Source organism: Equus przewalskii, chromosome 1, assembly GCF_037783145.1.
Source record: "Equus przewalskii isolate Varuska chromosome 1, EquPr2, whole genome shotgun sequence".
NCBI lineage: Eukaryota > Metazoa > Chordata > Mammalia > Perissodactyla > Equidae > Equus > Equus przewalskii.
The window spans coordinates 54,846,865-54,872,133 of record NC_091831.1 but is presented as its reverse complement, the minus strand read 5'-3'; the positions used below and the strand labels follow the sequence as shown (position 1 = coordinate 54,872,133).

At 35.7% G+C, this 25,269-nt stretch overlaps 1 protein-coding gene across 21 annotated transcripts in view; it reads left to right on the top strand.

The window, feature by feature from the left end:
- The window catches only part of CTNNA3 (catenin alpha 3), a 1,517,748-nt gene that overhangs the window by 1,476,719 nt on the left and 15,760 nt on the right, over window positions 1-25,269 (top strand). For 2 of the 21 annotated variants that reach the window (XM_070563771.1, XM_070563770.1), the window contains exon 18: window positions 2,115-2,725. The exons of the other annotated variants lie outside the window; for them this stretch is intronic. In XM_070563771.1, the coding sequence (XP_070419872.1) occupies window positions 2,115-2,336 (222 nt within the window). In that variant the 3' untranslated portion in view covers window positions 2,337-2,725. Of the gene's footprint in view, window positions 1-2,114; window positions 2,726-25,269 lie in introns of those variants that run through there. 21 annotated transcript variants of the gene reach the window in all.

Below are 25,269 nucleotides of genomic sequence, written 5' to 3'. Positions count from 1 at the left end.
GTGCATTCAGTCATCTCTTCACAATATTAGATGTCTCGGGAAAGTTTAGAGCAAGCCCTGGGTCACAGGCAATTAATTCATGGTTGAATTTTATGATAAAGTTCTGTGTTTTTTCAAAAGGGATACATACACTTTAGATATCACTCATATACTGCAAACATTGAGCAACTACTGTGTGTGTGTGTGCATTCGTGTGTATGTGCACACATGGTATTATTTATTATTGCTAATGGCAAAATTGACACTCTTCCATGAGTGTTTTACGAGCTCCACTTAAACCTTCAACCAGATATAGAGTACAAATCCACTCCTATTCCGCACAAAAATGAATCATTTTTAGTCTAGCCTCAGGCTCTGCATCATGTAGCATGGAAAAAGAATATCTGTAATTGAAAAAAACATTTAAAGAAGGTTTTTCTAGTCAACAAAATCGAGTTAGTCAACTTAGGTTCTGTTCTACTGTCACAAAAAATAGCTCCCAATTCTCATGACTTAAAACCACAAAGTTTTTAATTTTTGCTCATTTAACTTTGATGCAAATTGGTAGAGAGCTTTTCTCTATGTAGTTACTCAGAACCGGGATTCATGTACTTCCTGGAATCTCACTATGAGGCCTCCATCAACTCTGTACAAGGAAAGGGAAGGCCAGGAGGGTTGTTCACTGGCTCATAAATACCTTCCAAGAGGGAAATAAAGTATTACATGTAATGTGCTTACCGTGGTGTCTAGCATTTAGCAGGTACTTATTAAATATCAGCTAGTAACAGTAGCAGTGGTAGTAGTAGTCATCACAGTAGTAATTGTATTAGCTAATGTGGGATAATGCTAACTTTACCATGAAGTGATGTTATTCATGGTATGTTTCATCTAATTATTATACAAGTTTATTTCAAATTAAGTTTAAAGGAAGAAGCCTAAGAAAATGTTCTCCTTTTAGTGGGATATTTCCTTTGCATATCACAAAGTTGCTTACTGCCCATCCCTGTTTCAGCAGCAGCACTTGATAAGGGATTTGAGGATTGGCTTGTGTACCACAATTAGAGTTTGATCCACATGCAGCTGATGAGTAATAGAAGAAGTTACAGTCTGTCTTAGGCTATTCTTGACTATACTCAGAACAAGGGAAAAGACCTTCAGGTAGATACTTGGACTTTAATCTACTTGTTGCCAATGCAAATGGAAACATTTAGCCCTTAGATTTGAAGAAAGATCAAACACAGAGATATTTTTATTCAATGTCAAGACTGTTTATGCAAATATCACATGTTCAGAATTATTCAATTGCAATATAGAGTAGAACTTCAGCTGCCCAAAAATTCAGGGGAGTCATTTTGGTAAGATTAACATTTCTGATAGCGTGGGCTTTTAAGATCTCGGGCAGAAGACAACAGCCCAATATGTTACAGAAACGTTTAACAGCAGTACAGAATTAATAAGCAATTAGGTGTTTGGGGCAATAGACGTCAAAGATCTATAGCCAAGGAAGTACTCTAATTTGAATAGTCTGAAGAATTTCACAGAAAATTTGAGCTGAATAATAAAGAATTTGAAGAATTTAGTTAGATAGATAAGAGAAATGTTCTATGAAACAGAACTAAAAATATAAATTGCCATAAAAGGCAAGGTAATGTTTTTAATGATAAATCAAGAAAAGTCTATTTGGATTAAGGAATACTGTAAGTATAGACCCATGAACCTTTTTTATCCTTTTTAAAGATTGGCGCCTGAGCTAACAACTGTTGCCAGTCTTCTTTTTTGTCCCCACTGATTTTTCTCCCCAAATCCCACCAGTACATAGCTTTATATTTTAGTTGTGGGTCCTTCTAGTTGCAGCATGTGGGGCACCACCTCAACATGGCCCAATGAGTGGTGGCATGTCCGCGCCCAGGATCTGAACCCTGGGCCAATGAGGTGGAGCATGCAAACTTAACCACTCAGCCACGGGGCCAGCCCCTAGACCCATAAACCTTTTGCCTGAATAGTTTGTGTGTGTATGTGAATGAGAGTGAGAAAAAGACAGAAACAGAGACTGACAAAAGATGGAGAGAATGGGTAGTATGACTAGGGTTCTTTAAGCTAAAAAAGTTCTGAGATTGTATCCTCATACATTGCAGGTGAGAATGCAAACTGGTGCAACCACTATGGAAAACAGCACGGAGATTTATCAAAAAATTAAAAATAAAACTACCATACGATCAAGCTATTTCACTTCTAGGTATTTATCCAAAGAACGTGAAAACACTAATCCAAAAAGATCTATGCACCCCTACGTTCACTACAGCATTGTTCACAACAGCCAAGATGTGGAAGCAACTCAAGTGCCCACCAACAGATGAATGGATAAAGAAGATGTGGTATATATATAATGGAATACCACTCAGCCATAAAAAAGGAAAAATTGTACCATTTGTGACAACTTGGGTGGACCTTGAGGGTATTAAGTAAAATGTCAGTCAGAGAAAGACAAATACGGTACAATTTCACACATACGTGGAGGATAAACAAACAAATACATAGAAAAGGAGAACAGATTGGTGGTTACCAGAGGAGAAGGGGGAGGAGGAAAAGCAAAAGGGGTAAAGGAGCACATATGTATGGTGACAGATGGAATCAAGACTTTTGGTGGTGAACATGATATAGTCTATAGAGAAACTCAAGTGTAATAATGTACACCAGAAATTTACACAATGTTATAAACCAGTGTGACCTCAATAAAATAATTTTTAAAAAATTCTGAGATTCCATTTAGAGTTAAAGGAGTATAGGGTTTTGTGTGTGTTTGTGTGTGCACACATAAGTATAGTTTACATATGTAAACCAGGTGTGCAATATGTATGCATATGTCTGTCTGTGTATGTACATGAAATGAGTGCTTATTAATGCTAGACACTGTCCTAAGTATTTGAGATGCGTTTACTTTCATAATCCTTACCAAAAAAAAAGTTGTATGAGATAGCTAGTGTTCTTACTATTTTTATAGATATGGAAACTGAAGCTTCAAAAGGTTGAGCAACTTCTCCAAGATCACAAAGCTATCAAAAGGGAAGGCAAGATCTTAAGCCCAGTCCTTTGACTCTAAATCACATACATGCAATGCTAAGTGGCCCAGCAAACAGGTACAGAAGCTTTATTGAAAAGGGAAAATTGAACAAATTCAATGTCCGTATCTCACACTTTGAGCAGATGCGGCACTTTTCTAGGACAAGTTTCTTATTCTTCATTTCTGTGGTGATTATGAGGGTAATGATAACAATGACAGCTAACATTTATCGAGCTCTTAATAACAACCAGAAGTCATTTTAAATCCCTTACAAATATTAATTATTTTATACTCACAACAATGTTCTGAGGAAAGTCCCACTATGATTCCCATTTTATAAATAAGAAACTAAGGCTCAGAGAGCTTAAGTACAGGGAAAGGGATCTATCTCTTTCTCCTCCTCCTCCACCTCCGTCATCCAGCTCCCTCTCTAGGAGGGCCTCTGCTGCCCTTGATATGCAGTGACAGTGGCTTAGGGGTCACAAAGATGAAATCAGAGTCCTTCTTTATCTGTCTGCCCATTCACATAGATGCTTTCTCGTATTTCCAACACTGTGTTCCGAAATAGCTAACCCACTAGAGTCATCCTCATGGTCCTTCACACTCTGTCCTTTGTGGAGTGGAACTTGAAACCCAGCATTTTTAGAGCTCAAAAGTATTACACCTTTCCTCCATGAGCTCTCAATCAAGTTCTTCCAAGGAAAGGGTGTCACCCTAAGGCATTTCTGCACATAGCCAGTCATTAAAGTGAAATTAAAACTAGCATGCTGATGCAAGTGTCAGTGCCAGACTCTGCTTAAAGGCACCGTTGATTATTTATGGTCATGACGACATCCAGTCCTTTTTCACAATTGAGTCACTGATAGTCTTTAACTGGTGGTCACCTCTATGTTCATGACTTCTCCACGTCTCACTATATATATCTGCCTGGCTATTACTATATCTCTTTGACCTTTATTTGGTCTCTTTTGTGTTTTAAGCAATTACTGGAGTCTATGAAACAAGCCTCCCCTTTGTACCATTTAATTTAATTAGACCTCTCATTTGAGCTCTTGCTGAGTCAATATTTAGTTCCTTGTCTACATCCCTGGGACAGCCTGAAACATACCATACGCTAGCTAAATGGCTTAATACACACAGACATATGAGCTGAATGCCTTAGTTTGCATTCTCTCTCTCTGCACAGTATCCGGGGGATGCCACTACAAAACTCCTCCACTTCGCCTTCCCCCTTAATTGTGCTTCTCCATGGTTTACCTGGCAATTCCTTTTTCTGGATGATAAACTACAATGGGACAGAAAGAAGAGCAACCCTCAGCATTGTCTTACTAATTTTGTTTGTAGAGCTGTTTCTCTAATGTAGCATTTTCGAATAGGTCCATTATACATCTGCTTTTCCACCTGGGAGAACCAGCCATGCCAGGTGCAATGCTGTTGATGGCACAATTTTACCTAATGCCATTCAGTGTCTCGGAGTGAGCTGAAAAGAGAGGGGGAGGTGATGAATGGCGCTCCAGAGCAACCCCAGTTTGTTTCTACTTTGGAGGGGTCGGGGTAAATATTTGGACTGTTTATGGTCTCTGTTAGAAAAGGGGTTTGAAACATGAGAAAGAAGGTCATCTAATTCATCCAAGATGACTTAAGAATCTGCTCTTGCCAACCTTTCAGACTATAAAAGTCTTCTCAAGTAAAAAGGATTTTGTTTTAGCCATGATCTCTGGGGACATATACCAAGGGCATTTGCCTGAATATAGAAATATATACATATGTACATACATACGAATAGTAGTTGTTTTTAAAAAGGTACATCTGCAGGATCTTCCAATTTAAAGTTTAGATATAATAATGTAAGAATAGCTGACTTGTTAAAGCCTCATGATATGTAAGACGCTGTGTTTTATATACATCATCTCCTTTAGTTATTATCTGCCTAGTGTGTAAATATTATCATCTCCATTTTACAAAGGATGACCTGTGTCTCATAGAAGTTTAATAATTTGCCCACATTTACATACCTATTGTAAGATGGAGCCAGGAGGAGAATGCAGGTCTTTCCGATTCCAAAGTTCACCCACATGCTTTGTAAAGAGGTTCCTGCTCTATAAAGAAATGGAATCATAAAGCAGGGACCCATTTCCGGGATCTCATATTGCTCTTGCCTGTAGATCTGTGAGCCAGCGTGAATGGAAATCCTAAGAGGAAGGCGCACTTTGCCAGGCGCACCATTCACGCTGCTAGGTGCATGCAGCAAGCAGGTTTGACGTAAAGTCATTTCGAGATTTTGTTTTTCCTATATCATTCAGAATATGGTGTCATTTCTCATTTGAGTATCCCATTAGTAATATTTGAAAGTATATGTGCAGATGTGGTTCATTTAGATCTGTGTGAAAACTGTCACCCTAGCTTCTAGAATACAATGCATGTTAAAAAATATTATTAATGTTACCAACAGCAACAATGGTGGTAATAGTTAACTCTTACTGAAGCTTGCTATACAGCAGGGTGTTTTAAGTTCTTTACATGTATTTTTTAATTTAACTTTTAAAAGAGTTTCATTTTATTTTATTATCACAATTTTTCAAATTAAAACCTGAAGCAAAAATTAAGTAACTGGCTTCTGAAGTGACCCAATTAGGATGTGGTGGAACCAAGATTCAAACCTAGCCATTTTGACTCCAAAGCTTGCACTCCTAGCCAGTACATTTCACTGTCTCTCAAATTTAAATATTCTTTAAGTAAATGAATAACTTATTCTAGCTTAGTGACATAAAATTCCTCTTTTCTAAATATCTTTTCAGTTTTTATTCTCTCACTCCCCCCATAAGAAGTTCAGGTCAGAAGACATATTGGTAAGGAGAAAGAAAAGAGACAATAAAAATAAATTCGAATGGATGCTTCTCCCCATTTTGACTCTTCTGCCAGTGGCAATCTCCTTGCTATCATACCCAAGCTCTAATGCATCTCCAATTGCCTTCCACACCACCAGAGACCCTGTCCTGCATCTGTTCTAAATTTTGTTTTAATGATTGTAAGATCAACTTGCTTTAATGAAAACTGAACACATGTATATAGAGTTCCTCTCTGAAATCTAGATAAAATCTACTCTGACACTTTAAAGTTTCACTTATGTTGAATATGTTTTTCCTTCTGTACTATCTAAACAAACAAATAAAATAAAACAAAATAGGTAAGGGGGGCTCTGATACTAAACTTTATATGAGATGAAGATTCCATATTAAAATAGAGTGATCCAGAAACATCAGTTCTCGGAGTGAGGGTTAAGCCTTTCCAAAATGTGACTTTTACCCATTTACCTTCTTCCCATTGTTGCCAGTCACAAACATTTTGAGAACATTTCAAGATTGTGTGTTTGATTAAGGTCCAAGCAGTTGGAGCAAACCACAATCACATTTGGGAGAGAAAGATTAGAATCAATTTAATAAACATACAAAATACAAAATTGAGGGAGTGACAGTTAAATGATTTAAATACAAGTGACACTCTTTAATAATGCTTAGCACATAATAAGCACTGTTTACAGTGCATTTAAACTGGGTAGATATTAGCTATAAATTTTGACTAGAGTTACGATCTTGGAAAGATAATTAACCTCCTTTTCCTAATCTATAAAATGGGAATTTCACTTTTACATATCCCGTAGAATTTGTTTGGCTTGTTTGGAGGAATAGATGTGATAAAGGATGTAATATTTTTGGTAAGGTAATAAATCAGTAAATACGAATTATTATCTTAGGATTCATGATAGCCATGACTTAAATATTTTATGTACAACATCAGTTAAACAAGAAAGGTTAAGTAGACAGTCTGAGAAAGCATACTACCCTTTATAATATTGCTTTCTTTTGTGAAAAGCATCCACGTTTCACAAACTGAGTTACGAATAGGCTATAATTCCAAAATTTGATTGGAGATCTGGGAATGCCAGTATTTTGCCATATATAAGACTGAAATACCAGAGCGTCACCCTTAAATCAGAGAAATTTTGTTGCACTGTAGGTATAGAAGCCTATGCGTCTAAATTCTGATTTTGCTAAAAACCCATGTGTGTACAACTGAGGTCTCTGAGTAAAATGAACTCATATATTTTCAAATAAATATTTCACTACTCTTCCATTTGTGCCAAGTCTCATCTACTCTCTTCTCAGTGATATGTAGTGAGAGGGGCAATATAGGTTGCCTAACAAAATCCGTAATAGCACCATAATGTATATTGGCCATGAATATATAATAGGCATAGTAAAATGCTTTGCTAGCTTTCTGGTATGTTGGGGTGTGCCCGAGAATTGTAAGTGCCCATACTCTGTAGATCATCAATGTTTCAGACTAATCTGGGGCTAAATTCATCAAATATAATACTCCCTTTCAATAAGCAGCTGCTGGATTCCCTATTATTATAAAAGAACAGTGAACAGGACTTTTAAAATTTCTTGTGGTTTGGAAGTTCAAGGAGCAAGAACATTCCGTGTTTAAACGTGTAGTCCATCTGGATTTTCACAATACAATGATTATTTAGGGTCCTCCTAGATGTAGAAATACTCTTTATGCATTAAGGGAAATATTGAGTTCCAACAAACTGAAATAGAATTATAAGTTAGAAGTGATTGTCTTGCCTTTTTATTGGAATATTCTATTAATTATCAACTTTATCAGTTAGTAGGCGCTCCAATGCATTGTTTGATCAACAAAATCCTGTTGCCCAATTCCGTTTGACTTTTCCTTGAGCAATACCAATTGCCTGCCAGGATATTTCATGTTGCCCCCTTTATTGATCAAGATTAAACGGTTTGGTGTTCAAATTGCTTTTGCTCAAAATACCGCCATATTGTGTTTTATGGCAAATAATTTTGCTGAAGCAAAAAGGATTCTACAGTTTACCCAGTTCATCAAATAATCACACTCTAGTGCATTCTTGCTTATTTTTATTATCAAAACTGCAGTACAGTAATAGGAGTTTGAGAACCTAATACACATGTAAATAGGTGATGTTTTGTTAATTGATTTGTTCAGTGAAGATTTAGAAGGTTCCCCCACGGAGGCCAGCATTAAGGGATAGTGCAGACTCACAGAATTACATCAGGCCAGGATGCAGTTAGTTTGCAATGAATGACAAGGGGAGGGTAAAATCTTCCTGTAGGGTTGTGTCCCAAACATCTGTGTTAAATTAGAACACGTAGCATGTGTGTGTAGTCTGCTCGGGCTGCCATAACAACATGCCACAGACCAGTTGGCTTAAACAATAGAAATTTATTTTCCCACAGTTCTGGAGGTTGGGATGTCCATGATCAAAGTGCCAAATGACTTGGTTCCTGGTAAGAGATCTCTCCCTCGCTTGCAGATGTCAGGTTACTTGCCGTGTCCTCACATGATAGACAAAGTGAGTGACAGAGAGAGAATCTCTTCCTGTTTTTCTAATCCCATCTGATTAAAGCCCTACCCTTATGACTGCATTTACCATTTTTTCTTTTTTACTTTTCAGCTTTATTGAGATATAATCGACAAATAAAATTGTAAAATATTTAAAGTGTACATCGTGGTGATTTAATATACATATATGTTGTAATAGAATTTCCCCCATCTAGTTAACACATCCGTCCACCACACACTTTTAATTTTTTTAATTTTTGGGAAGAACATTTAAGTTTTACTCTCTCTGCAAATTTCAGTTATACAATACAGCGTTAACTGTAGTCACTGTGTTTTACATTGGATCCCCAGACTGATTTTATTCATCTTATACCTGAAAGTTTGTACCCTTTTACCAATTTCTCTTTCTTTTCCCCATCTCTCCTGCCTCTGGCAACCAATTTTCTATTCTCCGTTTTTATGAGTTTAACTGTGTTTTTTGTTTTTTGTTTTTTTTTTTTTTTTAGGTTGCAAATATAAGTGATACCATGCAGTATTTTTCTTTCTCTGTCTGGTTGATTAGACTTAGCATAATACCCTTAAGATCCATCCATGTTGATGAAAATGTCAGAGTTCTTTCTTTCTCATGACTGAGTAATACTCCGTTGTATGTATACATGCAAATTCTTCTTTATCCATTCGTCTATTGATGGACACACAGATTATTTCCATATCTGGACTATTGTAAGTAATGCTGCAGTAAATATGGCAGTGCAAATATCTCTTCGATATCCTGTCTAAATTTTTTTTGGATATATAAGCAGAAGTGATATTGCTGGATCATACACTAGTCCTATTTTTAATTTTTAAGAAATGTCCATACTGTTTTCCATAGTGTCTGAACCAATTTAAATTCCCAAGAACAGTGCACAAGGGTTCCCTTATCTCCAGAGCCTCCACACTTGTTATCTCTTCTCCTTTTGATGCTAGCCATTCTAACAGGTGTGAGATGATGTTTCACCGTGGTTTTGATTTGCAATTCCCTGATGATTAGTGATGTTAACCACCTTTACATGTACTGTTGCTAACTTGTGTGTCTTCATTATCAAAATATCTATTCAGTTACTCTGTTGATTTTTTATTGGATTATTTGGGTTTTGGCTATTGAATTGTGTGAGTTTTTGTATCTTTCGGATAGTAATTCCTTATCAGATATATGATTTGTGAGTAGTTTCTCTTGTATAGGCTGCCTTTTCATTTTATTGATGGTTTGTTTTGCTGTGGATGAGCTTTTCAGTTTGATATAGTGTCACTGTTTTTTTTTGCCTTTTATTTGCTTTTATTGCCTTTGCTTTTGTCAAATCCAAAAAAATCATTGCAAAACCAATGCCAAGTAGCTTACCCCTGTTTTCTTCTAGGAGTTTATGATTTCAAAGTTTGATGTTGAAGTCTGCATCCATCTTGAGTTGATTTTTGGGTAAAGTGAAAGAAGGATTCCACTTTCATTCTTTTACAGGTGTTTGTCCATTTTTCCCAAAACCATTTACTGAGGAGACTATCATTTCCCCATTGTGTATTCTTGGAACTTTTGTAATAACTTAATTGACCATATATGCATGGGTTTATTTCTGGGTGCTTAATTCTGTCCCGTTGATCTATGTGTATATTTTTATGCCAATACCATACTGTTTTGATTATTACAGACTTGTAAAATAGTTTACAATGAGGAATTGTGATGCCTCAAGCTTTGTTCTTCTTTCTCAAGATTGCTTTAGCTATTCAAGATCTTTTGTGGTTCCATACAAATTTTAAGATTGCTTGTTGTATTTCTGTGAAAAACGTCATTGGAAGTGTGATAGGGATTGCACTGACTCTGTGAGTTGCTTTGAGTATTATGGACATTCTAGTGATATTAATTCTTCCAATCCATGAGCACAAAGTATCTTTCCATTTCTTTCTGTCTTCTTCATTTTCTTTCTTCAATGTCTTATAGTTTTCGGTGTACAGAGTTTTCACCTCCTTGTTTAAATTTGTTCCTAGATATTTTATGCTTTTTGACGCAATTGTAAATGGGATTGTTTTCCTTGTGTCTCTTTCTGATAGTTCATTTTTAGTGTATGGAAATGCAAACGATTTTTGTATATTGATTTTGTATCCTACAACTTCACTGAATTCATTTATTAGTTTTAAAAGATTTTTGATAGAGTCTTTAGGATTTTCTACATATGAAGTAATGTCATCTGAAAATAGAGACAGTTTTACTTATTCTTTTCCAATTTGGTTGCTTTTTTATTTCTTTTTCTTGCCCAGCTGCTCCAGCTAGGACTTCTAGCACTATGCTGCATTAAGGGGGCAAGAGTGGGCATCCTTGTCTTATTCCTGATCTTACAGGAGAGCTTTCAATCTTGGATATGATGCTAGCTGTGTGTTTGTCATATATGGCCTTTGTTCTGTTGATGTACATTCCAAATAAACCCAGTTTGTTGAGAGATTTCATCATGAATGGATTTTGAATTTTTTCAAATGCTTTCTCTGTAAATATTGAGATGCTGATGTTACCAAGCAAGGGCTTACTGCCCGATGAGCATAGAAGCCAATACAGTGGCACTGGCTTTTGAGAAAAGAAAGAGTTTTGTGGTGAGGTTGACTGGCAAGAAAACAGAAGGCAAGGCTCTCAAATCTGTCTCCCTGATCTAAGGTTCAGGGCAAAATTTAAGGAGTTAGGGATTACTAAGCTACAACTGGGTCCATGTAAGCTGATTGGTTAGCCTCGAATCAGTCCATATATGGTAATCAGGCTACTTGGGCTGCTAGAAGCTGGATTTTCCTTGTTGAAGGAAGATTCTTGGTTCCAGGGCCATCCTGGGACTATGGGTTCCCTCTTGGCACATGCGCTGTACCGTCTCTGTTATTAAGCAAGGTTTGATTAAAATAACCTGTTTTAAGGAAGCAAAACTAGTTTAAGCTAGTCAATGTTTTATGTACTGTTTCAAAGATAAGACTTTTTTCCTTCATTTTCTTAAGGTGATGTATCACATTGAAAGGGGGACAACTCTGGGAGACTAAAAGGAGGCTATTTCAATGGTTCACATAAAACGGACATTGACTTGAATTAATGAAGTGAATATAAAGTCTAAGGGGGTTTAGATTTAAGAGAGATTTAGGTGATAGAATGAATGAATCTTGGTGACTATGAGTAGCACAGGCACAGATTTGGAGGCTATTATAACAGTAGTTAAACATTTATATATGGTGCATACTATGTGTCTGGCACTCTTCCAAGTGTTTAACATACATATACATATATAATACAAAACTTATTTAATTGCCTTGTCAACTTTGTTAGATACAATTACTATGCCTGCCTGTCTTTCAGATGAGGCTCATAGAGATTAAATATGTGATTCAAGGTCACTTAGTTAATAAGTGTCGGAGACAAGTTTCCAGCATAGGCTATTTGCTTCCAAAAACTGTGCTTTTGTTTTTATTTAGTTTTTGGTGAGGAAGATTTGCACTGAGCTAGCATCTGTTGCCAATCTTCCTCTTATTATTATTATTATTTTTTGCTTGAGGAAGATTAGCCCTGAGCTAATATCTGTGCCAGTCGTCCTCTATTTTGTATGTGGGTTGCCGCCACAGCATGAGTTGATGAGTGCTGAAGGTCTGTGCCTGAGCTGCCAAAGTGAAGTGCGCTGGACTTAACCACTATGCCACAGGGCCACTATGCCCAGAAAATGTATTTTTTATCACTCTTAACCATTATGTTGATTTACCCCAGTAGAATATGGGGATTTAGTTGTGGGTTGCATTTGAGGTTCTTACAGCACATCTGTGTGTAAATGTCCAAGAAGTAATTGGAAATATGATAATGGAAACCAAAAGACATGTCAGGACTGAAGATGGAGATATGGAATTCTTTAGTGTATGAGTGTTAACTGAAGTCATAGATATGTCCAAGAAATGATGCATACTTCCACTGACCCAAATGAAAGCAGCAAGAAATTCAAGGTAGCTTGATGGCATCAGGAATCTCTAGATCTGGACTCTTTCATAATATTAAAACAACAACTACTTGATTGTTTCATAAGTAAGTTTGGTTTTATGATTTGTATATATTTGAAACAGTTACTTGACTAAAATATTTGGAAATATGTAGTACACATCTGCACTCTAACTCCATTAACCCCAGATACTAAGAGCTAATTTAAATAAATCGAGAATACTAATCAACATTTAGCTATTATTGAATCTAGATTTGAACAACCAGAGTTGTTTAGTCCTCCATCTTAATCTAATTGTAAACTCTCTAGACAAAGTTTTACTGCAGTCACAAGACAATTGGAGAGAGTCTTTGTCTTTCCTCGTTCATGAACATTTTAGACAAAATTGTGAAGCATGGGGCCAAGCTGTATCAGAGATCTGGACAAAGAAGCAGCATGGAGGCTTTCTTTTCTATGCTCTTGTAAAACGTTGTTATCTAAACTCTTGACTGTCTGTTCCACAGCCACCTCACTTCTTTGTCAGTTCCAATAAAATATGCATTTGTGAAGGCTGTGCTGTAACTTAGTTGTATCATTAAAAGTTAACCCACTGGAGATATCCCTAGGCTTCTATATTCAGTTCAAAAGCTTTTCCATAAATTGGAATGGATGGTGCCCGTGACCTTGAAATATACTAATCATTTTGCTGAACTAAAAGGACAAAATAATTAAAAACTATCAAATGCTACCATCAAGTAATTTTATCCTTACTTGAGCTGCATTGTCGGGTACCATTGTTAAGGGAGGTTTTCCTTACAGGTAATAAAATTTTGAATAAGAATTCTGAAAACAAAAAACAAGCATTTTCAATTTGCCAGAGTTCTAGTACAGGGTAAGTTACCTCGTCACTTTTGCTTGGTTCAAATAATTCAACACAATTAGACGTAATTACCAGATACTTGATAAGAGAACAATTCAAAAACATGACATGATTATAAGTGGAACCATGAAATAAAATACAGATGAAGTTAGTACAAATTATCTTCATGAAATTGGTAGATTTCATCTCTGAGGATCCTGAAAGTAAAGAGAAACTAGCAAAATATATTTTATCATCTTCTTGCAAAAAAATTCCTTATTCTTCCTTTGAATGGTAGATTTTTTGGAAGAATTGAAGATATATTCAAAGATATCTTCTTAAGACGAAAGATTAGTGTTGTAGTCAACATTTTCTAGGCCTTAACACCCCAAGTGTGACACATATAGTGTTATGCTGACAGGGATAACTCAAATTTCATTGGCTTGTACAACTCTTGTGACTTCAGCTGCTTGTGGAAGTGTACAGGGAGTATATTCCTATGTGCTGAAAAATAAGCAGAACAAACAAGTATCACTCTTCTGGCATTGCTGCCTCTCTTCTTGGCAGTCTGTTCTCTCAGTGATGCTGTGGTTCTGTTAGGTGATGAGGTCTCCGCTTCTGCAGTGCCAGGCCCCAGTCTCTGATCTCAAAAGCCACAAAGCTCCCTGTAATGAATGGCTATCTTTAATGGCTCCCCAATCAATGTTTACCCTAGGTAAAAGCTCTGACCTAGTACCTAAGAACTTTTACTACTAAGTGAGCTTGCCTTCGTCCTCAGTGCAACATTTGTGCCTTGACCTCTTTCCATTCCCTCAGAATTTTATCCTCTCCCTCTTTAGTGACTTCTCTGCCCATATTTTTATGTTCTTTCTCAGTATTGTTGAACAATATCTCAATACCGCGTTGATTGGATCCAAACTTATAGCCACTGTTTTTATGGAAATGGTAGGTTACTTTTTTTAAAAGCCTGGATTTTTAGAGGTGGAAAAAGATGTGAATTGGGTGAGTGTGGTGTGGTCCCATAGGTAAAATAGTTTGGGATTCAAATTGTGGAGGCGAGATGAACTAGGTGTAGGCAAGCAATAGCAGATGAAGTGACCATGCTTAAGTAAAGACATGATCTGAGAGATTTATAAGAAGCCAATGCAAAACTGAGTGCCCATAGTAAGGAGTGTCTATGTTCTTGAGCAAATAGTCCTGGAGGGAAATAGCTACAACCAAATTTTCTCAACCGTTTCTTAGAAACGGTTGGTGTGTGAAATACCAGTTAGGAGACTGATGACATCATCTTCAGCTGAACTATTCTGGGCTGGGCATAGAGAAGAGGCAATAGGATTTGAAAATAGGAATGCTTTTAACTGGCAAATAAAAAAATTTACTATTAATGATTTAAACTATAACAAGAAGTCCAGATAATGGTTGTGCCAAGTTTTAATAATGTCATTAAACTTGGATTATTTCCAAACGTTTCTCTACCATCATCTGTTTCTTTTTATGTTCCCTTATAATTTCAATATGGATGCAACAGCTCCAAATTTCAAGTGTTTACCCAACTACTTTTTAAGGAGTAAAAGAATGAGTTGCTCTTTATATAACTTGGTCTTTTATTACAAAAAGAATCTTTCCCAGAGCCACTCCAGCAGACTTTTCCCAACCCAGTTGGTCAGGTCTGGGTCACATGAAACACCCCTGGACCAATCATTTGTAAAGGATAATAGGCCAATCACGATTCATCCCTCAAGGGTGGGTAAACTTCTGCCTGAATAAAATCAGAGTTTAGTTATCAAGGAAGAATGAGGAAATGACTATTGGTCACTCAACTACTAGTGTCTGCCACAGATGACACTGTGGAAGATGAACCAATAGAAATTGAACTTACTACATGTGTAAGAGAGATTATTAAAAAATAATTTAGACCATATTGTTAGTTCATATTGATGTTGTGGGGAACATCTTTGAAGAGGAATATCCTGTTTAGTCTCGGTCTCCAGTTCCTAAACGAGAGTATCTCAAACTTTTCCGTGTATCTGTGTTGGTTTTTGTTTTTCTGCTATGACACACATTCACATGCAGAATATGTTTCTTATGAGCGGGCCTACCTCACTGAACACTGTATTGATAGAGTGGGCTTCTTGTTTGATTACGGGAAACTAATTTTAGCTCTCCTCCTTTCTTTCCAACTCTAGGAAGTATATCAGACTGCAAGTGAGCGAAAGGATATAATTAGAAGGATAAACTTGAAGCCACTCTAATTTATGGGAAAACAGTAAATCATTCTCCAATTTCAGTATTTCAACTATTATTATCACCACCAAATTATGGACCCTGTGACACATGTCACAAGTAATTGAAATGCATCAGTGGGCCTGAACCTCTAGGGTAAAAGCTTTGATATGGAGAAAAGCCCTCTTCTTTCTTTGTGACCACTGTGTTATTGTCATTTCATTGTTGGATTTCTGAGACCCACAGATGTTCATGTTAACTGGTGAGATTAAAAAGAGAAGTTTATCCTGAGCATCTGAAAGAAACACACACACACACCACAACACTCAGCCTAATGTTAGGCACATTAGAAACACTCAAAAATCAGAGTCTACGAATTTACTTATAAATTCAAATAGATTTTTATCATGGAAGTCAATCTCTCTCTTGAAAAGGTGCAATGAAGAGGCAGTAGGAGAGTTCTTGTGCAATCACATTTGGCATGTGTTTCTGGAGGACAAAAGTTAGACTGGGGAGTCTCATTCAGAGAAGCTGAGTGGAGATAATTGACGGAGTTCAATGTTCAGGGATTAAAACAAAAAGACTCCCCAACTAAAGAGGAGGAATATCTCACTGCAAAATATTTGAGGTAGAATAAGAAGAGTAGGTAGGGAGATCTCAGCCAGAGCAAAACAATCCCAAATAAGAGAACACTTTTCACTAAATTACAAAACATTTGCTTTTCCTGAGACAGCAGCACAAGATGGTTGTGAGAGCAGGGGGTTTAGAGTCATATAGATTTGGGTTTAATCCCAGCTTGACCTCTTACTGCCTGTGTAACCACGGGCAAGGCACTGAAATTCTCCGAGTTATAATTCTTAGATGCCTTATCTGATAAATGGGAAAAATAATACCTACCTCACAGGTTCTTATTAGGATTATAGATAATATCTTAAAGTATATGGCTTTGACGCAAGTTTACAAAATGGTGGCTATTATTGCAACTTCATCTTTCTTCACTCTCTTTTACTTTTTGCAACAACTTTTGGGAAGGGAGTGGTGTTGTTTTCAAAACCTTGATAATCATAGCAACGATAGAGAATCAGGGTATATACAATGCATTGTGCTGTGTACTTAATTTGCCCTCATGGCAATCCTGTGAGGTAGATAGTGTTAGTTTTCCATTTTACAGAGGAGAAAACTGAGACTTAGAGAGAGAAAGAATGTGTTTGGATTTACGTAGTTTGTCTTCAGAGTCCATATTCTTAACTGCTCAGTTCTACTTTCTTCTTCCCCTCACCCCACACACGCCTACATACCTATACTGTCACCCACCCACCCTAGGGACTTTATTCTTTAAATTCATAAAGCAAACATCACAGTGATTAAAAACCACACATGACTTTATGCTTCTACTGCCTGCGAATTCCAGTGCCTGGGGATTAGTTTAGACACTTACTGCTTTGGGTTTGGGGCTTGCTGCCAATAAAGTTTCCCATTTTCCAAGCAGCTGGGGGTGGGGGGGCGCGACAACCAGCTGCACAGAAATGTGTTTGAATCTCATCCCCTCAGCTAGGAGACAGCTGTGCTTATCTACAGAAAGACTGCAAGATTGTTTCGTGTTTTATAAGACACTCTAGGCAAGATGAGAGAAATTGCTGGTTTGAAAAGAGACTAAATTCAGGAACAGAACTTTTTAGTATTTCCCCACTGTGGACACTTTTCCAACCTCTGATACTCACTCAGATACAAAGTTTGTAAGTCTCAAATAAATAGAAGACAGTCATTTTAAAGACACTTTAATTGTTTTCCTCAAGGTGTATTTTTTACACCTGCCATATTCCATGCCTCACATCTGAGATAACAGCATTTTGTTGCTCCGGGCTTCTCATGGAAGAATTTCCTAAGCGCTGCTCTGTCTTGTTACCTGCTGCCCTTTCCTTCCACTGTGTGAATGAAGCAATAACGGTATGAGTTAATGCTGCTGTTCCTGTCCTAGATTTAAACCACTGACACTGTTCATAACTGTAATGTCTGTAGGCCATAGCAGGCATGGGACTGGAGTAGCACCCACATCTACCAGTTAAATGAGACCAGGGGATAAGATATTAAAAAGGCACACAATAGTCCAGAAGACTGGCAGCTTAATAGTAGATTTTATTATTGCAATTGTTTAAAGCGAGTCGTGTTTTCAGTAGAGCTCTTATTTTATGGATAATTGTGAAATTCAGTTTTGATTTTAATAATAGAGGTCAATGCTATGTTTTATAGAGTCGTGTTAAACCATGGTCAAATCTTCAAAGACTCTGGAAAAGCTGGGTTACAGAGGAAATTTGCAACATGAGGCAGAATTTCAGATGTACTTCAAAACAACAGGAAAGCTGATATTTTATTTAAAATCAGAAAACCACATTCTGTGTATAAGTATGTACAACGTATGTGCTTATGTATATAAGTAATAATTTAAAGTTCATTTATGTAACCCCCCTTACTGCCATAGCCTCCATTTCTTCCCAGAAAACCTGGAATTTTCCTAGAGAAGCATAGGCATGTTTGTTAGTTTCTTAAAGATCATAATTATGTAAAAGTCTTGAGAGCTAAAGAAGCCATCACTTTGCCATCTTTTATTTTACTAAGAATAGAGGTAGGGAAAATAATTACCTGATTTTGTGTAAACATTTCTTTGATTGAATGAGAGCACAGATGTATGAACTTTCTTTTTCAAACACATAGAATATTATAATTACAGAAATGGAAAGGTAAGTGCTATGAGATTTTATGAATGAAAACATGACATATTGGAATTGAGGGTCCTACTTGCTCAGGCAAAAATCCCATTCTGCTAGGCATGGTTACATTTTTTCTCAGAACCTTTCCCTACCTAAAATTTTTTGACTCCTGGTTTTCAGCTAAATATAACCAATGGGAGACAATTGGCAGACTATTTGCAGGCAATCATCAACTTTGGTGTTTTAGCTGCTTGTCATGGCTTCATCTCTTCCCTCTCCTCCAGTACTAGGAATGGTAACACTTCATGCTGGTGGTGAGTTGAGGGTTGCCTCATAATAATGAGTTTCTTGTATTAAATTCCATGTTTGAAATACCTGGAATAAGTGTGTGTGTGTGTTGGCATGGGAAAGAGTCATAGTCCTTGCCCCTCACTTCTTATTGTCAAAAACTGTTCCTGTACTACTCCTGGCTTTTCAAACATGGGTAGAATTTGTCCTCAGTTTTGTCCCATCAAAATCTCTAAATTCTGTGTTGTATTATTTTCCAGTTCACCTTATAAATGTATAAAAACCATAGCTTCATTATGTGCGTGTGTACATGTGTGTAGGCATAAAGCCCTAGCTAAGTGTGTTATAAATATTATTACACTTAATCTTAAAAACCAATCCTGAAATGTATTTCTTATTGTAACTACATTAAAAGGAAACAGAAGCTCAGAGAAGCTAATTAATTCCTTCCCAGGCTGCATATTTAGGATGTGGCAGAGTTGGGGTTCAAATATAAGTTGTTTACCACAAAATTGATGTTTTATTATTGGGCTAATAGACATATTTCTTATTGATATGTTATATTAAAGTTATTGAGTGATATTAATCTAAATGTGAGAATTTGGAATTTTCTGACAAGCATATCTTTCAACAGATTTGTGTTCAGAGTTTTAAGCATAAATAATAAGAAGAACCCCTTGATCAAAAATTTCTGTGCTATTCCTAAATGCCAAAAATGTCCTGTTTTATAGAGAACTTGAGTATGGACTATCTTGGAAATATTGTTTTGGGGCAGAATAGAAAAAAATAATTGAAATCATGTCTATCTTTGAAAACATTTTGCATACGGTTTCTGTACTTATAGTTCTGCAATTTATATGAATGGTACTTCAAGTATTTTATTTGTTTGCCAAATATCTTCAATAGCCTGGCTCAAGCAATTAGATTGAAAAAGACAATATTATCTCTACTACTTGAATCTTATTTCCTTATGATGACTCTTATGTTAGATGAAGTTAAGATTGCTATAACAACATCTAAAAAGGTGATCTAGCCTAGACTGGTATCATGGAACGCGTCCCTGAAAATACTAATGTGATACTAATATGAGACCTAATGGAAAGAAAGGAGTTTCCCTGATGCAAAGGGAAGAGGTTATCTCCAGGCAGAAGGAATTGCTTGTGAAAAAGCTTGGAGGTGGGGAGAAATATGCAGCATATTTAAAAACTAAAATATTTTGGTTAGTTTAGTTTCATTATATGACTGGACCACACAGTATAAAAGCAAAAAATAAAATTAGTTAAGCAGGAAGAAAAAAGATCATTTAAGGTTTTGTTATCTATATCAAAAGGTTTAGAAATAAGATAAATTTTAAAGTCCAATGCAAACTCATTAGTGTATTGTAAAACAAATCGACTTTTTTTGAGATTATTTTTGTGTTATTGTAGAGAATGGACCAGAGGGGAGCAAAAACGCAGAGAGAGAGCCCAGAAACATTGCAGTGAGTCAGAGAAGATAATGACCTGCTCTAGGGTGGTGACAGTAGAGAAGGAAAGATATTGAGAGGGTTGGAATGAGGGGCCTTGATGATCGACTAAATATGATTGGTGAAGGAGAGTGAGGAGCCAAAGTTCTGCTTAGTTGACTGGTTGACATTCCCTTAACTGAGATAAGGAACTTTAGATTTTCGGATGATGAAGAGATTTTGAAAATCATAATCATAAGCAAATTAATGGTAATTGTAGCCTTCAGAGTCCATGAGAGGGCTTAGAATGAGGAAACCAAAAAGAGTGCTTAAAACTCAAAGATTTAAGGAACATCTGGAGAAAACATTCTGCATGGGAATATTCTCCATGGAGCAAACTGAAAGGTAAATGGGTAATCTAGGCTGTGTTTACTTGAGATTAAAGAAGAAAGTTTTTTAGAAGGATAAGGTATTTGGTAGTCTTGAATATTAGGAATTTATGAAGGATAAAGACTTATATGTCCACTGGGATGAAAAAGCTTCCATTTCTCGGTAGAATGTAGTAGATTCTTATATACCAATGACTTCACCAGCAACAACTAGAAAAGCCAGATAAGAGATATAGACAACAAATATAAAATATTTAGCATGCATGTATTTGGACCTCCTAAAGAACAAGAAAGAAAAAGGAACAAAAACAATATTCAAAGAAATAATTGCCTAGAATTAATTGCCTAGAATTTTCCCTAACCGAAGAAAAAGATCAACTCACAAATTCAAGAAGCTGAATGGATCTAAAGCAGGATAAAACAGAAAAACATTCTAGGTACCTCATAGGGAAACTGCTGATAAATCAAAGTGAGCTAAAATTTTAAAAAGCAGCCAGAGAGGAAAGATCTGTTTCCTTCAAAGGTGATTCATAAAACCTTATGACTGACTTCTCAAAAGAAATGATGGAAGCTTGAAGAAAACTGAATGATATCTTTAAGGTGAAAGAAAGCAATTGCCAATGTAGAATTCTATAACTAATAAAAATATACTGCAGAAATAAAGCTGAAGTAAAGATTCTTTCAGAAAAAAAAAACACTGAGAGGATTTCTCACCATCAGGCCATCTCAAAAAGAAATGCTAAAGGGAGTTTTTCAGGCAGAGAAAAATTTTCCAAAATAAGAATATGTAAATGCAAGAGAAAAAAATGTACATATGTGAGAAAATAGAAATAAATGCTGACTGTACAAAGTAATATTACAATTGCCCTATTGAGTTTAAAATATGTTTGGAATTAAAATTCACACTGACAATATTGTAAAAATTAAAGTGATTAAGTAGAATTCCAATTTTTTATAATTCTAGCATTACAGAAGAGTAATAAAAGTTTACTTTGTATTCAAGCTTATAAAAACAAAGAAGCATATTTTAGTCATTAGAGTAACCAAAAGTAGTTAAAACAAATATAACTGGAAGGTACTAGAGAGGGAAAATAAGGTAATATAAAACATTTCATTAGCCCAAAAGAAACAGGAAAGATAAAAATAGGTAATACAGAAATAAGTCAAAGAAAAAATAAACAGTAGAGTGATTGTTATAAACAAAACCTGGCTTAGTAATTATATTACAGATAAGCGAACAAAGGAGCCAATAAAGGACTAAGATTTCAAGACTGGAATAAAGAAAATACTGTATGAATTTTAAAAAATAGACGTGTTTTAAATATGAGGACAAATAAAAGTAGAAAGTAAAAGATTGAAAAATATATGCTCTTCTAACAGTAATGGAAAGATTGCCGATAAAGTTATGCTAATATCATACCAACTAGAATTTAAAGCAAATATGATTATTAGACATAAAGAGGAGCATTTCTCAGTGATGAAGAGGGCTTTTCAAGAAAACTGTAACACATGGGCTGGCCCAGTGGCGCAGCGGTTAAGTTTGCACGTTCCGCTTCTCGGAGGCCTGGGGTTCGCTGGTTCGGATCCCAGGTGTGGACATGGCACCGCTTGGCACACCATGCTGTGGTAGGCATCCCACATATAAAGTAGAGGAAGATGGGCACGGATGTTAGCTCAGGGCCAGGCTTCCTCAGCAAAAAAGAGGAGGACTGGCAGTAGTTAGCTCAGGGCTAATCTTCCTCAAAAAGAAAAAAGAAGAAAACTGTAACACATTATAAATCTCTGTGAACCCACTATCACAATGTAAAAAGCATATATTTTAAAAACTGACAGAACTGGACTTTTGCTTCCCAGTATATTGTAGTAACTGAAATTGGACTTTCTTTGTTACCGTGAACAACCATAACACTGAATGAAATATATATTATAACTTCAAATACAGGACAATAAATATTAGCAGACTGTAATCCCTGAGAGAAAGAAAGCAAACAAGGTGGGCCCTATATTCACCTCTGATTTCTTCCTGGTGATAATTCTTGGACTGTAAAATTGTTGCAAGAAACAAGACCAAAATACAAAAAAGAAACCAAACAAGAAAAATCAATTGTATTTCTATAAATTAGCAATAAAAAAATCAGAGAATAGAATTTTCAAAATAACTTTCATAGTAGCATCAAAAACAAAATATTAGGGGAAAATTTATTATCATATATGCAAGACATTTAAACTGAAAACTACAAACTCTTGTTCAGGGAAATTAAACATTAAAAAATAGAGGGCTATACATACTATGTTTGTAGATTGAGAATTAATATTTTTAGGTTGTCATTTCTATCCAGATTGATCTACATATTAAACCATAATCCAAATCAATATCCCCATAGGCATTTTTTAGAATTTATCAGGCTGATTCTATAAATTATTTAGAAATCCAAAGGACCTAAAATAGTCAAATCAATTGTTAAAAGAAGAATAAATTTACGTTTAATAAATGTAATAAAAACTTAAAATTTAATATAAAGCTATAATAGTACTGGAGTGAAGATAAGCATAGAGATGAAACAGAATTGAAAGTCCAGAAACAGACCCAGATATATATGGTCAATTTAATTTTAACAGTGATTTCAAGATAACTTAAAAGGAAAAGAAAAGAATTTTCACCAAATGATGCTTGAGCTGGATATCCATATGAAAAAAATGTACTGTATATCACTCCTCAAACAAAAATCAATAGAAAGTTTGACACAGCCTTAAACATAAGTCTAAAACTTCAGACATCTCGAGGAAAACACACAAGAAACTCTTGGGAAACTTGGGAAATGTTTGGGTAGCCAAACATTTTTTGATAGGACAAAAAAAATCATTAACCATAAAAGAAAAAAATTAATAAATTGTACTTCATCAAATTTAAAAAGCTGTGCTTTTTGAAAGACTCAGTCAAGAAAATCAAAAAAGGGGTTGGCCTGGTGGTGTAGTAGTTAAATTTGCACACTCCGCCTTGGCCACCAAGGGTTCGAGGGTTGGGATCCTGGGCATGGATCTATGCACCCCTCATCAAGCCATGCTGTGGTGGCGTCCCACACACGAAATAGAGGAAGATTGACACAGACGTTAGCAGAGGGAGACTCTTCCTCAAGCAAAAGGAAGAAGATTGGCAACAGATGTTAACTCAGGGCCAATCCTCCTCACCAAAAAGAAGAAGAAGAAGAAGATGAAGAAGAAGAAGAAGAAAGAAAATGAAAAGAAAAATCACAGGCTGGCAAAAAATAATTGTAATACATCTGTCTGACAAAGTACTTATATCCAGAATATATAATGAACACTAAAACTGAATAGAAAGAAGATCCAAAAATGAAGCAAAATATTTAACAGATATTTCACTAAAGAAGATATGTAAATGTTCATTAAATACTCTAACATATCCTCAACATTATTTGTAATCAGAGAAAACCAACTTAAAACCACAGTGGCATTCTACTTCATACTCACTAGCACATCTAAAATTGAAAAAGATGTCAAATACCAGATAGGGCTGAGGATATAGAGTAATTGTAACTCTCATATTATTGCTGGTGGGAATTTAAAATGGTAAAAAGACACTGGCCAACAGTTTGATAGTGTGTTATAAAACTTAAACATAACTTAAAATGCAACATAGCAATTTTACTTCTAGATATTTACCCAAGAGAAATAAAAACATATCCATGAAATAGTTGTACAAGAATGGCCTAGCAGCTTTATTCATAATAATAAAAGATTGTAAACAAGCCAAATGTCAATCAACAAGTGAATGGATTAACAAGTTGTGCTATATGTATAAAATTTAATATTCTTCAAAATTAAACAAAATAAACTACTGATACATGCAGCAAGATGAGTGAAGCTTACAATTACAATGCTGAGTGAAAGAAGCAAAACACAGAAAAGCGCATACTGTAGAATTCCATTTATATGCAGCTCTAGAAAACATGCATTTAATCTACAGTGATATAAAGCAGATCCGTGGTTGCCTGACGCTGGAATGAGAATGGACTTGACTGACAAGAGGCTCAAGGAAACTAGTTGACATAATACAACACTGATAGAACATACTAGAATTTACATTTCTTTCTAGTGTACCAGACACACGGCAAATTTGACCATATGTTGGATCATAAAGAAAGCCTCAATACATATTACACTTTTAAAATCACTCAGAGCTTGTTTTCTAATTACAATAGTATTTTAGGTTAGAAATAAATAATAAAAAGAAAACTAGAAAAATCCTCTCTTACCAGGAAATTTAAAAAAATAAACATCTAGTCCATGCGGTAACTAAGAAATCAATGATAAAATATTGAAAACATTCTCTGAGATGGAAGATAAATCAAAAATGCCTGGCATCAACATTTGTGTACTGGTAGTTCTCCTTTGTAATACTGCCAGGGAGAAAACGATAAACTAAATGAAAAAGTAGAAATAGAGTTGTCATTATTCATAGACAACATGTTTGTGTATATAGAAAATCCAAAAGAATCTAGAAAAAAATATAGAATTGTTAAATTAATTTTACAAGCTCTCTAGATGCAGATTAATATAAACACAGGAGAACATGCTCGGCTTCACTGGTTATCAACGAGGTGCCAATTAAAATCTCAACTACAAAGCTGCCTACATGGCTAAGGTGAAAAATATAGGGAAAAACGTGTCGGTGAAGATATGTAGCGATTGGAATTCGTATATTGCTGGTGGAAGTGGAAATTTGCTGGAGCACTTTGGAAGTCTGTGGAAATATCCAATAAAACTGAATATGTGCATTTTTATGACTGCAATGGGACTTTCACGTACATACCCAACAAAATATCATATATTTCTTCACCAAAATACGTGTACCAGAATATTCACAAACTGCTATTCGTAATAGCCCCAAACTATTTAAAAGTCCATCAGCAGTAAAATGGGTAAATTACGATGCTTTTACATAATAGAATGGTA